This window comes from Cyrtonyx montezumae, unplaced genomic scaffold (genome assembly GCF_038088225.1).
Source record: "Cyrtonyx montezumae isolate F1298 unplaced genomic scaffold, pur_monq_1.0 scaffold_0, whole genome shotgun sequence".
NCBI lineage: Eukaryota > Metazoa > Chordata > Aves > Galliformes > Odontophoridae > Cyrtonyx > Cyrtonyx montezumae.
The window spans coordinates 3748922-3766551 of record NW_027071824.1 but is presented as its reverse complement, the minus strand read 5'-3'; the positions used below and the strand labels follow the sequence as shown (position 1 = coordinate 3766551).

The following is a 17630-nucleotide window of genomic DNA, read 5'->3' as shown; positions in this document are numbered from 1 at the left end:
AAACTATTGCTCTCAGCACATGCATTGGCTTGAAACATCCTGCTGCCAACCATACCATCTCTTGGATAAGGAATAGGAGGTCTAGCGGACTTTGCACATAGAACCTTTCCACAGAGCCTACATTGTTCCATTTCCCAAATACTCTGCCAACAGTTAAAACAGTTCTGATGGCAGTTCACATTTACCTGGTTTCCTCTAATAGCAAAGTTACCGGGGAGCTCAAGCAACAGTACTCGTACTTATGCAGAAACAGACTGGTTCTGGTCCTGTTCCAGCTTCTCTCTAAGGAAAAGTTTATTAGGATGCTGTTGTTTTGTGATGTGGTCCCAATGCACTGAAATCTCTGGATTTCATGTGAGACAGACGTTTTTGTCTAGAAAATACTCACTGTAAAATTTGAGGTGATTTTTCATGACTGCATCTGTTTGAACAAATGTTTCTTTGAAAGACAGTAACAGGCTCCTGCTATCAAATTGCTCTGTGCAACATAGCTAAAAATACTTGCTTATTTTTTCATTCCAGGAACAATAGAAAATGGCAGAAGAGCTCTAATGTCAGATTGTCGCTTATGTACAATACTGTACTAGAAGTTTTTCTCATTAAAAAAACTATGCTTTTATCCCAAAACTGAAGAAAAGTTATTTACTTTAGCTGGAAATGTGGGGTTATTTAATGCTTAAGTGCAGGAAGCTATAATGAGAGCAGAACTACTCTTAAGGAACCCATGGGGATTAGCATAAAGGGGTACAGAATTAGAGGTAGGAAGAGAATAGTGAGATAACAGTATCAGTGGTTCACACCTTCAGAAAACACCTAGTGCCCCATGCTTTGAGGAGGAGGAAGGGTTTGGGGAGAAAAAGGGAGAAGTGTGAACTCCCTGCTGTATTCATGAACAGTAGTCTTTCAGTTCCTACTCATCGACTTTGGGCAGAATATACATCCTTCTGCAGTTAGGTGGTTAGAAATGGAGCTATCTACATGCAAAAGAAAAGGAATCTGGCCTGCCTATTAGTCTTAAATCACACAACAGTGAACGAATTCAGCCTTTGTAAAATCCTAAGATAGATGGGAACTGCAGAAATAAATTGTTACGAAAAATTACCTCATGTCAAACAGAAACTGAAAGTTGACATTGAATGCATTTGATATGGCATGTGAAAGAACTGTGACTGGAGAGAGGCCACAACGATCAAAGCAAACGTAAGGAAAGAAAAAGACCGAACTTGATGCATGAGAAAAAGGAATAGTGTTTGGGGTGACCTAAATGCAGAGGAAAAGGAGAGGGAGGAGTTAAGTACACAATTCTCCCCTCCTTTTCTCTTCACTTGCAAGCCTGATGGATGGAAAGTTTGTTGGTGACTTCATTGGTGAGACGCATTCACTATGCAGAGTAATGGAGGTGGACTTCATCATCTTTCAGCTCAAACGAGAATGCACAAGTAGAGACGGCAGAAAGAAAGGAAAAGACATGGGAGAAGCATCCTACAAAGGTGTAGAAGTTTGAATCACCAGCACAGAGATGGAGATAGCACTTAAAGGCTGGTGTTTAGAGGAAGTTTAAAGAATGTTTCGGTTGGAGGGAAGCAGAAAACAAGAGGAAAAGAACAGCAGAGACCCTCATCTGTGCCTTTGTGACACAGAGAAAGATAGTGACTCGGTAGGAGAGGACAGTGACAGATGACAAGATGTTGTAGAGCAAATAGCCCTTAACAGACTCCAGAGCAGCCAAGAGCCAGCAGCTTCGCAGGTGAAAGTGAAGTCCTGACAATCATCAAGACACTGCAGACCTTAATGGCCATGGCTTCAGCAGAGGGGGCAGAAGCCTGCAATCACAATCAGCTCCTGGAAGCTGTAGGGTTACCAGAGCTGGAAAACTGCTCTCACATCTGGTGAAACTCCAGACTACCCTGCAGAGCAGAGCTGTTCTGGTGCATCACAAAGTTTAAAGGCTTGGAAAGGAGGTAGATTTGACATTTTGTATGTTGCTGTTGCACGCATGTGTGACCAGATTTCTAATTTTACTTTAACTGCATGGATTCACGTTTGTGGTAGCCTCCTTCAAGTCAGCGTATGGATTTGATTCATCAGCTTCACATAGAGCAGCAGACAATGGTTTCCATGGCCTGTAACTTAACTGAAGGAACAACGTTTCTGGTGTTTGCACTTTTGAATTGCCACCAAGGTTGGGTTAGACCAGACCCAATGAGCCAAATTAATCCCTAGTGTAATTCTGTAGCAGTCAGTGGGTTTGAGTCAGGGATTAAACTGGTGATTCAGTGATTCCACAATTCTTGAAAAAGCAGCCTCTATTTTAGAATCCACTGTGGAAAAATGAATAAGAACTGTGGCTATTTCCAGTTCATCAAACTGGAGGACTTAAGAGTAGAAAAGCATTACCTTCATTTAGGTTGTGAAGTCTGACGCTGCAACATCAGTCTTGGTTTTCAAGATTGGCCCCCTGGCCCCAGTCTGATGGTTTCTCAAGAAGATAAGACGTTTTAAAGTCTAAATCTCATCTCAGCTGCATCCTTTAGCTTTTACTTAGGTGCTTCTAACAGTCTTACATAGGAGAGTTGAATATTTTACTGTTGTGTTTAACCTTATTGTAAGCTATTCAACATGAGAATTATAAAAGACAATAAAAGATAGGACAAAGTTATGACAATTTCCAGTTTTTCTTCATATAACACCTCAGTATATGTCATTCCACGCAAGTCTTCCCTACCCCCAAAGAACAATGTCCTTGATTTATTGTTCAAAACACAGTGGTATTCCTGTTTTAAGCAGGATAATTATTTGCTACATTGAGATGCTTGAAACTCAGATCTTTGCTACACCTTGAAAAAGCATATGCATTTATATATAACTACATGTAGCTAGATGGTTAATATCAGAAGTTATTTTGTAAGGAGAAAAGTAGTCTGCCCTATAACTTAAATCAGAGTAAATCAGTTGCTAACTCCTCAAGTTGAAAATATAGGATTCCTAGAGATGATGTTACCCAGGGGGCACATCCAGGTGAATTGTTTTGTTCAAGGGACATCTTTAGAGAAGTCCACACGCAAAATCTACCAAAGTGCATACCCATGTCTTACTGGAGGCATCTTAGCTGGCAGAGAGACATGGGCTGTTTGCGGAGAGATCAGCTTATGAACAGGGTGTAGTGCTCATCTGCTTTTCCAGCCTGCTCAACTAAGCAATATTCTTCCCATTAGCTTGCTTTCAGACAAAAGAGTAGCTAGATACTGCAGAAGTGATGATTTTATCCAAATCAGTATTTCTTTTAAATATTTCTATTAAAGCAGTAACACACTTTGATATAAAGTGCTATTCAGCTTAGAACAGAGGAGGCTCTGCTCAGAAGCTGTTTGATATGGCATACATGTACCCAGGGGGCAACGTTGAAGGGCTGACGTTATGTACTTAACATCTACCTGTTTTGGCATAATTAGCAACCTACAAGCACACTTTCTCCTTGGAGGTACCAGTTGCCATGGGAACAATTGCACCTGATGTTTAAGAATGAAAATAGCACCTCAAGAATAAATTGAAAGTCATTAAGCATCTTATGTTCAAGAGCTGTTAGTTTTGTGGTAGCAAGGGTACAAGATTCTGGAGAAAGAAACTGTTCTGCTCACAAAGAAGCAAAGTTGCTTCTGAGAGGTTCTTGGCAATACCAGGCCAAAAACTTACAGGTAGGCCAATAGTTACATACAGAAAGAGAAGCTGAACTCACCCAACAGCAAAGGAGCTCTGTGGCCATACAACACTCTTCCTCAGGAAGCAGCCCAGGTCCAAGAGATGCTTTCCCTTCTGTGACTGGCCCTTATACAAACCAGGGTGGAGTCACCCTGGGAGCAACCCTTCAGGTTATGTGGGGAGCACAGGTGCAAACACTTTGCCTGTGCTTCCAACCACAGCCCTTCCCCAGGTGCTCAATCACCAGTTCAAGCTGTGACCTATCAATTCCCTTACAGAAACCAAGACAGTTTGAGATGGCTGCTAGGAAAAGAGAGTCTTACTTTAGTTCTTAAGTACAAGAACTGAAATGAGGAGGATAGAGAAAACAGAAATAAAACTGATGTTTCTCTATTGCATTTTATCTTACTTATTTAAAGAAGCCTCAGAAAGTTTGTGAGTTCCTCTTTGATAACGTTTTACTTAAGAAACAATCAAAAGTGGAAAAATTAACATCCTAATTACGCTACTACGGGAATAAAACTACAGGTTCAGATCTAGTTAGCCAGTGGTAGTAAATTTGAACAGGACTGAGTAAACTCGGACTGAATTCTGGTCTCCCAAATCATATCTCAGGCTCCTGAGAGCAAGACCATACCTCGAACCTATAGAGTGTAACTCTACCACATCATCAAGTCCCCACTTGAGACACTTCAGCTCACAAAACACACGTACTGAGTTTTCTGGATAAAAGTGTCTGTCTCCTATCATCCCCACAGGCATCCAAACACCAGTGTCATGTTTGTGTTCTACATTCTTCTACTACTTAAAATGAAGATTCTACTTTACCATGATTTTGGAGGCTGATGCAGTTTATTACACCTCCATTTCAGTTATCTTGTTCTGTAGCAAAACCTCTAATTGCTCTGTTTCCCCATCTTTCTAACAAGATTAATTCTGTCTTTATGTCTTAGCAGTCCCTAATTAACATGATTTGTCTTCACGGTTAAGGACTCTAGGGTATAGCAGCAAGACAAGACGCACTTCTCAGTACATCTTGGCAGTAGTTAATCTGTTCTTCCACCAGCAGAGCAATTGCTGTTAGGTAGCCTCAAAGGGCTCAATTAGCTGCAAGGTAGTTATCAGAAAAGCAGAGGAGGCAACGTGAGTGCAGACTAGCCCTGAACCGTGGCTGCTTGATTCAGTGCAGACAGACAGGACAGAGGGACCTTTACGCTGCCCTTAGTCTGTTGCTCTTCTTTTGCTAAATGAAAGCACCGTGAGATGGACATTCCTGGCACTTACTTAAACTGTGTGAAGGCAGAGGCAGGAAAACAAATGAGTATCTGATCTGTCTTTGTGCAGTAAAAGAGTGCCAGATTGAACCCTTATACTAGAAGTTGAGACTTGAGTGTCACAGATGCCTGTCTTCTGCTCTGTGCCTGACAAATTAGAGCTTTCCCTGGTATGGACAATTAAAAATGAACTTCAACCCATTGGTGAGAGCCTTTCTCAGAGTTCTTGTGAAATCATTGCATTTTCCTTGTTATTTTTCACTGATAGGTTTTATTTTCAGGACTCTTAGGGAACTGAAGATATCAAAAAAACCAAAAATCTTCCCCTACAGCTTTCAGGACCACTCTGAAATGAGGAGGGGCTCTCTCCAGATGGTCTGCTTTTGAAGGTTCCAGGCTGGTAAAATTTGGATGAAACGACACATCCAAGTTATTTTGATATCAATAGCAATAAACTGAACGGCTCAAGGTTTGTTCAGTTTTTGGCTGTACATCAAGAAAACCGAAAACTGATTCCCGGAGGTGCTTGAGAATTGTGAATCTTAAAATAAGAGATTTTGGTGAAATGTTGTTTCCATCTCCTTGGTTCTTCTGGCACTTGGATCCTGAGCTCCTGCAGTGGGTGGGTGCAGAGCAGCCTGGGACAGGGGAGACATGGCCAAGCACAAGCTAATGTTCCTGCGTGGCTGAGGGGAGAATAGGGAGTGCAAAGTGGAATAAGCAACCAGCTTGATAGTGAATGGCATGAATACAAGAATTTCTGCATGGCAGAAGATGCAGAGAAAAAAACTGAGAATAGTTATTTCCACATAATAGAGCTGCTCAGTGAAGTTACAGAACAGCATGACTGCATCCACTTAAGGCAGAAGAGCTCATAGCGAAGAGCTCTGTGCCATAAAAGTTGGTCATGCCTTTTGTTCTCCTGCATGTTTATTGTCATAATTGGAAGCCAACTGTGTTATTCCTCTCAATACTGGTATACTTAATAAGGATGCAAATTGAAGAAAATTCTCTCCTAATTCCATTAGCAAAATAAAGAAAACAAGTCTCATGCAGAAGCAAGGCTGCACTGTCTCAGTCCTTTTCATATCACTTCCCTTCCCTGTCAGGGGAATAAACAACATGACCTCCCTGTCTGTAATGTGCAGACAGCCTGTTGCCTGCAAATGCATGCCTCAGAATGCAGAGCATTACTGGAGACTTGCACTAGCTTTCACCATGCCTGTCTAGCTGTGAACAAGAAACAGGCCAAGGTCTTATATAAGGGGCTTAACCTTCTGTTGATAAATTGCTGGCTGTACTTGCATTACAAATTGCTTATATCCAGCAGAGCATCCCTCTGCACCACCACAAGCAGCAGCACAGGTGTACCCAACAGCTGTGGTGCTACTTGGGCAGCCAGGAGTTCTCAAGTGTTCCATATGGGAGCCAGAACACGGTAGGAAGTGAAGACAACTGGTAGCAAGGAGCTAGCATTGCATTGGGAAGAAGATGGGAATGAGTGGCAGATTTACATGTCTGGAGTTGATCTGAGCAAAAGTCAAGAGTGGCAAAAAATTTCTCCTTGTAGCTCATTATCTTAGATGCATGGCAAAGTATTATACTTCTGGTGAGGAGACAGTGAGGGAGAAAGAGCTTATCTTAAGCAATTTTTTGTGGGTTTTTTTTGTGAATGTGGGCTGTCTTCTGTAGATGCTTCATGAATACTTCAAGTCCGTTCAGACCACATGACACAAACCTTCTAATAAACAGAGGCAGAGCACTAGCAGGGCACTACAGCATTGTGAAGCAGTTATAATCAGTCATGAAAATACAACTTTTGGGGTGTGCTGGGCATTTTTCATATAGTTATGGATACTGGAAAGCAAACCCTTCACCAAGTTTGCCTTATCCAGACGGAGCCACAACAAGCCCTGTAGAGACAAGAACTGCAAACACCACCTCTTACCTGTCAAGTTACTGTATGCTTCTGTCCACAGTGAGTCCAGAAGGACTGTACAGAGTCAGAATTCAAGTGTCCTTCCTATATGGAAGGAGAAAAAAAAAAAAAACTTGCTGACAGGAGCTCAGCTACACATTTTTAATAGCAGGCCACAGGGGAAAAATTCATGAGCTGCTCTCCATGGCAACATCTAGGCTCTATCACATTTGCCTGCCTCCACTCTTTCCTCTTCTCCCTCTCCTACTCCACCACTCTTGGGTTCTGCATGCAGTGCTGCCCATGACAGCTGACATTTGCAATGGGCCACTTTGCCACCAGGTGTCTGCAAGTCATTGATTTCCCCCACAGCAGCTCTTGGCCTCAGCATTACTTGCTCGTAGTTCATTATGCTTGGCCTATTAATTTTTATTAAATTATTAATTTTTGGATTTGGATTTTCAGTTCTAAAAGGTGATGACTGGGACCAAGAAAATCTACTATTATTTTAAGTAGCCCATGGGTTCCACTCTTCCCTCACAAATTGGGAAAGGCACCCATTTTCACCCTAGCCCCTTTTCACTGTATGCAGGCTTTTAAAAATACTGGGATAAAATACCTTTAATTCTAGAAGTAAACAGGATAATCGCATTGGCCCCCAGATTAATTCCAAGACATAAACAAATTGCAAGGGGGAGGATTTATTGAATGCCACAGATACTTGGTTTACATTTCCTCTGCAGGCAGCACCTGAGTTTTGTTGATGCTGCAGCCTCATGTTGTAGTCTTCTCACCTCTACTTTTATCTCAAGACTTCAAAAGAAGCTCATCCAACATCCACTAATGGGTTAAGAATTTCTGTGTATGTGATGATCACTAACACCAGACCATGATGGCAACAGGAATGCTTCAGAGCTCCCAGGTCACTTAGTGCTGAGAAGACCACAGACACATTGGTTGAACAGTCCTTTCTGTACAGACAGCTGCAAGTTTTAGTAGCTCTTTTTCCTTCATCATAATCCAGAGGGTTACAGATGAGGATTTTAATTGGTGCCACCAATGATGAGTGGCCTCCCCAGCTGAAACAATTCCTTACAAACTGGAGTATAAAACTAGTTTAGGACACTCAGGACCTCCAGATATCTCAAACAGTAGATAATAGAGTAACACCAAGTAAACTGCAAAGCTTGTTACCCATTTTGTGCTATCTTTCTGGCTCACCCAAGCAAGAACCAGCGTCTCTCTTTTTCAGCAGATCCACAACATCTGCCTCATATACCTGCCAGCATTGTTTAGTGACAGGTAATAATCATTTTACTTAAAAAATTCAAAGGCACGTTAGACATGTCCCCACACAGAGCACTCCTCTGGCACAATACAGATATCTCTCCTCCTCCACAAAAGACACACTCACTAATTACATCTCCCACCATCAATCCTTGTTCCCAAAGACACCTCAGATGATATTCCTCTCCCTGTCCTCTCTCCTTTTGCTTTGCTTACTAGTACAATCCTAGAGCCTTACTCCAGATCCTGAGTCAAAACATAAGTTGTTTCTTTCCCTCAGGAAGCAAGAAAAAAAAAAAAAAGAGCTGTCTACCACCCTATTTCTTCACAGTAATACAAGAGATGATCTTTTATGGCTCTCAAGCTTCAGGGGAAAGGAAAAGGTGTTTCCTCACCCCCTCACTAGCTCCAGTCTTTGTGCTTTTGTGGGGTAGGCAGCGCAACCAGCAGCAGCTATGTGTGCTGCCCTCATTTGTCTTTGCCTTCTTGATGGTGTCTACAGCTGCTTTAGGATGGTGAAGCCCACCTGCTTCTGACCTCTTTCCAGTAGCCCAGCCAGCTGTACTTGCAGACTGCTGGTGCCAGGCAAGCTGGTCAGCTCATCCAAGTGCTTGCAATGAGCTTTGATGCCCTTCAGCTGAATTAACAGATTTGCTAAGTGGCACGTGATGTCCTTTCTCGACCACCTCCCCTTCTGACCCCAGAGAGGTTGTATTAATGCATAATTCACTTACTAGTCAGCACAAGGCCCAGAAAACCAGCAATTCATGGGTCTTCTGTCTTCTGCTGGTGTAGATATTCACAGGGTGTGTTGTCTTCATTGTGAATTTTCTCCTGGTAGAGGATAAAAAAAAAAAAAAAAAAGAAAGAAAGAAAACGACTCTTAATGTGCTAGGTGTTTCTGTTCCTGGCCCTAACTCTTCAGCCTACCCACAGCCTCAGTTTCTGAGTTATCCTGTTGTTTCTCACCCATGGAACAAAGCAAACCATGTCTGTTAGTGCAGTCAGCTCCTACTCAGAGCTAAATAGAGAAAGCACATGGTTTAGAGTAATGCCAGATTGCACCAGGTTTGGGCTATTTTCTGTTGGGTAGATATGAGAAATGCTTCATATAACTTATCTCATGTTATGCTGGCACGGCTGTAGAGACTTTCAGTTGTCATTTGCTTGCAGCTTAGCAGTTTGCGTTCACTTGTTACATTCACAGCCTGAGATCTTTTTGGATAGCTTTTTAAACTGGCCAACATAGTCCCAGTTGCAATTTTCTTACTAAGTGTTTAAGGTACAGGCTGTGGGTAGCCCTCAGCAGGAGGTGAATGCCCTAACTGGTGAGGTTACACAGTATCAGCGGATGCAGCTTCTCTTCCTCCTCTTCAAGAATGTGCTTCCAGTTGCAAACTCTTCCATATTTGGAAATGTGGAGCCACGAGAGTTTCTTGAAGGGAAATATGTTTAAGATTTCGTTCTGCTTCACATTTTGAAGCGAAGCTGGGGTTAGAGAAGTGCATTTTCTCCAGGTCTGGTGCAACACAGGTAAAATGCTTTTACCTGTGTTAATTTAGCTATTAGCTTAGTCACTGCTGTAGGTAAGGGACCTATTTGCTAATTCAGCACCTCACTTTAATGATGTAAAAATATTAAAAGCTCCACTGGAAGGAATTGAAGCTGTTTCTTAAGAGTTATTGCTCCTTTACAACCTTTTTTTCTAACACATCTCAGGAGCAAAGGTAAAGTGAGAGGGAAAGATTTTCATTTCCATTTTAAAAACAGAAACACATTGCCATTTGGCAAGACAGTGTCCTGATGGGAAAACACGAACACCCAGTTTCTGATCCTGCCTGAGAAATCCTGCCATATTTAATCCCAGATTGTGCTGCAGTGTAACTTTGCAGAGAACTGTTTCAGATGTGCTGGGAAATATTCCAGTCCTTCTAGTCAGAAGAAACCATGAAAGTGCTGGGCCACAGGGCTGCAATGCTGCAGCATGGCTGCTGTGTGCTGCCTGCAGCACAGAGTGGGTGGGAGGATGAGAGGCCGGTGGCAAGAAGGCACATGGTTTTGGGGAGCTGGGGGGGTGTTAGGAGTATGCTGGAGCTGAAAGGCTGCAGAAGATGGCGAGATTAAAAATAATCTGTGGGCAGCCTTCCTAGCATGTTAGCTGCCTGTTCTCCTTGTGACCTGCTGAGTAAGAGACAACAGCAGCAGCAGAGAGCATCTGTCCCACTATCCTGGCAGGGCAGGACAGTGTCATTTTGCTCCTAAGCAGAACCTTCTGCTCTGGCTGGCAGCTGCAGTCTGCAGGGCAGATACAAGCTAAGCATTTCCTCCCTCCTGAAGGCAAGCCAAGTGACTCCCATCTCCCCAGGCTCCTGCTCTTGCAAAGAGAAAACCACTGTTGAGCAGGGTTTGTAATTCCAAACATTCACCAAAGAAACTTTCACAGAACTGAGTTATCCAGCACAAACCACACCACACCTTTGAGCTTACCTTGGCAATGCTGTATTTAGACCTAAAAACAAATAGAAAGACATGATAAGAAGTGTTGAAATGTATACTTAGATCAGGTAGTGCCATCTCCTATCCAACAGCTCATACACTATAGGTGTCAGTAGCAGTTTCTAACGTTGTTTGCAGATGCTGTGTGCTGCTGCAGGTTGGCTGTGGGCACTACAAGGCTTCCCCAAACTGCACTCTCAGCTATCCTTGGAAATAGAACATCAGCTGCAAATAAATGCTCAGGCTCATCCAATTCAGGAAAAATCTCTGTAATTTCTTCTGTGTTCTCCTTTCTCCTAACTTCGGCTTTCATATATGGATGAGATTATTTATTTGTTTTAGAAAATCTTGAGGGTGTGTGGAAGTTCTGGAAGTTTGGCTCTGGTGGAGGCAGGGTCTGCAGCACCGGGTGAGCCTGACTCAGTGCTGGACATCGATTTAGCTTCTCCTACCCTGTTGAAACACTCCCAGATATCAATTTGTAAACAAGGGGAGCATTATGCTGAGCTGCAGTGCCCTTTTTTAGATATGCTCCTTCAGGAGCAGAACTGAGGAACAGTATCTGACTGCCAGTTTTCATGGACATACATCAGAGATATTCTGCTTTGTACAGCCAGTAGTGCTGTAAGTCTGGGTAGAACTAGAGCTTCTGTGGAGAAAATACATTTGTCCTCTTGTGTAGTGTTTGTAGATTTCCAGCACAGCAGTAGGAGCAAGATGCTCTGAAAAGTGGATTTAGAGGAAGAAAATTGGCATGAATCTGTGGCTTCACAATGTTTTCTGGCTGCTTTCTCCATAGGAACGTTTGTGTCAGCTTTCACTGTGCTGTGTGGAGCCCGGACTGACCTCCCTGACAGGCACATATGCTGTGTCTTCTGGCTGAACATTGCTGCTGCGCTGATCCAGATCCTGACAGCAATTGTGATGGTTGGCTGGATTATGAGTATATTCTGGGGGATGGACATGGTCATTCTTGCAAGTAAGTACAGAGCAATCCCTGCTCCATCTGTCCTACATTGCTGGAGACACGACTAGTACCCCTGCAGCCCCCACACAGCTCTGTATGGTGCAGGAGCCACAGGATGGGCTCTGCAAGCTGATGAGAAACAGCAGGCAGAGGAGCCGTGGGAATGGTTAGGGACACTCACACCCAGGCTGCCCTGTTGCACATCTGGAAGCCTCCCATCCCACCACACAGCTCAGAATCTTCTGTTCCTTTCCAAAACATGGAAAGTGCAGGAAGGGGTGAGGACCTCAGTGCTGCAAGCTCTGTTGCCTGGAACCCTTCCTCCCTGGTTGCATTGGAGCATGGCTTTGAACAGGAAAGCCCTTTTTTCCTCCTGGCCCCAGCCACACCTCTTCCATGATGTCAGTCTGTCAGAAAAGCCCTGGGGATGCTCTAGAACCTTCCATCTTCCTAAGATCCATTTAACCAAAGGCTTTTTTTTAAGTGTTTTATCAAATTCTTAGGCTGAACAGGATTGTTGAGCCATTCCTGGAAGGAACTCTCCTACACTCTTTAAGGATTTGAAACATCAGTCTGGGAGAAGAAGAGTCTTGCATTGAACATACATAAGTTAGGTCATCCAGTTGTTAACCACATATTACCACTCTAGAACCCAAACTCTGTCACTTTACCTGCTGATTGCATCCCATTTCAGAATTGCTCCCATTCCAGAAGCTGGCAGAGGCAGGTGGGCATGGCCCCAACAGAATGGGTCTGGGATCTTTCATCCCAAAGAAACCAGCAGCTCCCAGAGTGAGGGGTACTCCTGGAGAACAACTCATCAGCAGCTTTTGCCATTTAATTTGAAAGGGCTCCACATAGTCATCTCTGCTGATGACATCTGTTGGAAGAGGAAGGGGGATCTCAGGAAACTCCCAGGCTCTGCAAAACAATGAAATGAGTGGAACTGAAAGGACAGCAGGAGACCACAAGTACATCTTCTACTGCCAAACCCATGGGTTAAACCCACTTCCCAAACCATCTGCTGCTTTCTGAGCCAGCCTCAATTTGCAGGCTGAGTTCAGGAAGATCCCCACACAAATACTGGTTGTTGAAAACTTGAGTGCCAGAGAAACAAAAAGCTTTCCTCAGCACACATGCAGCACTACTCTTTACTTTCTCCTGCAAACCAGCTGCCAGGTTTCATCTCAGACACACCTGCATGTCAGGGGTAGCCTGAGCTATTTCTGAGGATAAAATGTGAATGAGTCCTTATTTGTGGAATGGCTCTAAGGACCTGCCCAATCTGTGTGTAATTGTGTCATTAAGTGCTTGTGCATACACACACCAGTGTTACTGCTCTGCTGGACATTCTCAGTACATGGGGCACTGCTGGCAGAACAGTTTTGCAGTGGCAAGGACCTGTTCAGATAAAAAGCTGCAGCTGAAACTTTGATTTACCCTTCTCCATAGTCCTGTTTGTGTATGGCATAGACACAGGTGATGAGCAGGGGGCTGCCTTTGAGGAGGCTCCACCTGACTTTCCATGACCACTGCTGGGGAAAAATTTACAGCTCCATCCAGTTCCCTCTGCTAGAAGAGAAGGGCAAATGGAACCTACATGCTTTGTGACAACCAGCTCTATATAACACAGCAAGTTGCAGCCCTCAGCAGTTTCTTGCTGATTCATTAAGTAGTTTTGTTTTAAGCTTCTTTACAATACAGAGGAAATCGTGGATAAGTAAAACAGCTCTTGGTTAATGGAGGATAAAAGTAAACATAGTTTTTCAGTCAAAGCAGAAAACAGAAGTAATCATTTGTGCTCACTTGAATCAAACAGCATGCCAGGGGTGAAGTGAAATGGTTTGGGATTTTTTGTGTTTGTTTTCATGTCAAAACAAAACAAAGCAAAATCAAACCCCACCAAAACAGTCATTAAAAAATGAAACAAGGTTTCAAGTGCAAGAAATAAGACATTTCTTTTAATAACACTGGCACACAAAATATTTTGCTTTGGATGCATTTGGTTTGCTTAGAAGTAGAAAGAAGTTGTTTGTGATTTGTTCTGCACTGGGATAAACCTGTAAACTGCTGAAAGGTGAATCTGCCTTTGTCTGGGAAGAAGTTAAAAGATACTGAAGCAATGCCCACCTCTACTCTTCCTCACCATTAATTGCCTGAGTCCGTGCAACCCCATGACGGTGCCATACATTCAGGTAGCATGATTTTGGTGGGCTAAAGGGCAAGCAAAGCATGTGAAATCACAGACAAATGTGCTGCAGAGCCTTTGTTCTGGATTTCCACGCAGTGAGGGATCAGTTCCTTTTTCAGAGGCTCCAGGCAGAGCGCGTGCTGCAAAGCATGCCTGTGTTGTTGGCTGGCAGAGCACTGGGAGCAGCTAGGGAACTGGTTGCAGTTCTCCCTTCCTAGGGCTCCCTAGTTCTCAGCCACTGAGATGGGAGCCCTGCTGGAGCCTGGTCCAAGAGGGGAGCCCTGAGGATAAAGTCATGCTGTCTGTCTTTATTGAGAGGGAAAATGAGAGGAACTATAAGTCAATCAGGTGCACTTCAGTTCCTGGAACAAGTAATCACATGGATGACTTGCATGCATTTAGGAAATAAAAAGAAATAAAGTGAGAGTCAGCCCAGGTTTGTCAAGAACAAGCTGTGTCAAACTGCCTTCATTCCCTTCTGTGGCAGAGGAATTCATTTTGTGAATTGAGAAGACAATCAGACATACATCTTGACTTTCAGACGTGGACATTCTGTCACACAGCTCTCTTCCAAGCACGCCAGGAGACGTGGTCTGTGTGAAAGATTTGACAGCAGTTCTCTGACCCTGACAAATTGAAGAAATGGTCTGAAACATTACCAGACACATGGCTTTGGGAGCAGCTCTTTGTTTTACCCAGTATCAGAAAGTAAAGACAGATGGAAAAGAAGGCCCTAATTCTTTTGCCAAAAAAAAAAAAAAAAAAAGCTGGACTCACCTCCTTGCACTAAGCCACAGATATCCTATGGGCAACTGCAGCACTGTGCTCTCCCTGAGTCCTTTCTGCCTCATCAATTACCTGTGCTCATACCAGCCACTGGTCCTTTGCTAATTGTGTTGTTTAAGACCTTGCCATCAGCAGTGGATGACTGAATGGTTACTGCACTGTAGGTTTGGCTCCCAGAGACTTTGGGATGTCTCACAAAGGCTCATCTCCTCCATACAGGGCCCATCCTAGGGTAGGTTCTGCAGTTGCACTGGTAAGGAAAGAGAATGGAAAGTGTTTGAGAGACTCAGAAGAGAACAGCATTCCCTCCATGAGACAAAGCAAATTCTGAGGGCATATTGCTTACTTAGACCCATTTTTTTTTTTTTAATCTAAATAGAGCTGCATCCCAGACTGGGCCCAAGGTAGGTAGGTGAAATAACCTTTGTTGTGGTCTTCTACTGAGTGCTGCTACGGTAGGGTACATTCTTGCTGTAGTTATGAATACTGGGTCCAGCCCTAGTCAGCAGTACTCAGCCAGGCCAAGGTACACAGCACTCACGTGTTGCCTGTGGTTACAAGCAAACTTAGCAGCCAACTTGGAGAGAATCCATCGGGTGTAATTTCCTGGCTGTAGGACTACCAGCAGTGCATGGCATTGCCATCTCTTAGGCCATCCATTTTCTATCCAGCCCATGCAATGGCAGTGTCACTGAGGTGAAGCAGTGTCACCTCGTGGCCTTAGAGGAGTTCAGCTTGGGGACAGGAACCTCAAAAACAGGAGGTTTCCCCTGTGCTCTCTGAACAAGGACCCCAAACAAAAACAATCTAATTCAAACATGAAGATCTTAGATAAGTAGAGTCTTGACAAGGTTTAGTCCTGGTGTGAATGTTCGACTGTAGAGCAGGTGTTCTCTGTTTACTCCACAGCCCTGATTTATCCATTCTTTTCTGGTTCTTCATGCGTTTTGGATATATTGTCTACAGTTACACTTCTCCCTCTCTCTTTCTTTCATGTTCCTTTGCCTCCTTTTGTTCACCATCAAAGTTTCGCAAGGTAAGTTTGTTTCTGTTGCTCCTCCTCAGCCTTGCACCCCAGCGCAGAGCAGCAAGCAGTGGGCACCTGGCTGGGCAGGTGCTACCTGCTCCCAGCCGACCTCCAGCCATGCCTGTGGTGTCTGTGTGTCTGTGTCCATCTGTCCCGTGGCTGTCCCAGTGGATGTGAGGGCACAGAAATGATGCTTCCTCTGACTTGCAGCTGGCATACCCAGCCTGAGAGCAGGGTACCCACAAATCCCAGTGCTCCCACAGCAGGGGATGCCTGAGCTCTTATTGGAGAAACCTGAGACACCAGCAGCAGCCCACCAAGGTGCTGGGCAGAAGAAGTGTTATAATGGCTGAAAGACAAAGCCAGGTCAAAATGTTTCCTGGGCTGTGCCACAGGTGCCCCAAGGACACCCCCTGAGCACTCTGCTCTGGTCTCAGAGAACCTTGAGCAGGGACACAATCCCAGGGAGGCTGTTGTTAAGACAGCATGCATGCGTGCTGGTTGCCTTTTGCCTCCGAACACAAGTTTGTAATGATTTACAGAAGTGCAATTTCAAGTGAGTATGGTTAAGTTGTTGGCAGGGGCCCAGATGCTGATCCTGGAGCTGTGTGCTTTACCAAGCTGCTCCACAACTGTATTGCTGCACAGGCACACTAAGGGAGCACTATTTTGCACAGAATACCTATTGCTACATCAGAAGAGAAGCAGCTCTTTTCCCATATAAACTATTTCATAAGACAGATAACTTTTAATAACTAAATTTAGCACAGGAGCGCTCATTTGGCTTCCTCTGGTCTTGTAAAGAGAGATACAAGCTCTGCCATTGTTGGCTTCTAGCCAGTTGCAAACCAAGAGGCAAGGCTGAAGGGATTTCTATCATATCTTATTAAAGGCAAGGCTGCACAAACGAGTAATTGCAAGCAGGAGATCTAGGCTGCCAAGGCTAGATGTGTGCAGGGAGTTTTCCAGTGTGCAGCAAAGCTCATTTGCCAGGCCACCTCTTAGTGCACCAGCAAGACCTTTAGAGGTAGAGGTTGTGGTGCCTGTGGGTATTTTGTGCTCAGACACTCTAATGGACTGACGAAAGCCTTACATGGGAGTTGGAAAGAAGTTGAAAAATATCAATGCTTACCGAGTTAAGTATTCTCCTAAGATTTAGAATTTCAGGTTTATTTGAAATTCAAAATACAAAGAATGACAGTCTAATTACTTGATTCAGGAAAAGAAAAAAATCAGACTGCTGGTTGGAAGAGCTTTGCCATTGCAGGCAGCACAAGTAAGGACAGTTTATCCTTTGTATTCTTTTCTTTGTAAAAGGAGACCTGTCATGTTATAATTCCAGCTTCTCTTATAAGGGAATTGGGTAAATGTTCAGGTCAGGTCATTGCAACCAGCTGGGAAAGTGTCAAAAAAACCATTTTATTCTCATACCCCTGTGTCACACAAGAGCTGTGGTTACTCTCTCTCTATTGCCCATCCCTGGCAGCTCCCCTCAGCCCCACAGACAGATAGCAAGCAGTGGGGCCCTGGCCCTGAGGGGCCATGGTGAGTAGGACAGGACATTCGAGCCCTTGCAGGTGTGGCTCGTACACACCTTGGTGATGATGTGCACTGGATTTGCTACTGAAAAGCTCAGTTTTCCCCACTGCTGCTGTGCCCCGACAAAAGCACCACATTCTGCCGGCCTGAGGCACAGCAGATGGGTAATGGGGCAGCTAGAGCCTGTGGAAGACTGGGGTTACTTACCTTGCAGCCACGGCTACTCACAGCACCCCGGAACCCCTCACAGAAGCAAAGCCAGGCACTGTGCCTGCTGCCAGCACTTGCAGGGCTGAGTGCTCAGGTGGCTGCGCCCATGGCAGCAAGGGGCAGCACACTGTTTCCCTGCTGGCAGCAGGGAGCTGGCAGCCCCACATCTCACAGGGGTACCCCAGGCTCTTGGTACAGCCGGCTGCGGGCCCACACCAAGGTTCCTCCTTAATGAC

General features: G+C 44.3%; 1 protein-coding gene across 3 annotated transcripts in view; it reads left to right on the top strand.

Annotated features, from left to right (window-relative positions):
- STUM (stum, mechanosensory transduction mediator homolog) overlaps positions 1–17630 on the top strand; it is a 36103-nt gene that overhangs the window by 15464 nt on the left and 3009 nt on the right. For all 3 annotated transcript variants that reach the window (XR_010622284.1, XM_065737564.1, XM_065737649.1), the window contains exon 2: positions 11474–11653. Coding sequence is in view for 2 of the 3 variants with exons in the window: in XM_065737564.1 (XP_065593636.1) it covers positions 11474–11653 (180 nt within the window). In the remaining variant the exon portion in view is untranslated. The remainder of the gene's footprint in view (positions 1–11473; positions 11654–17630) is intronic.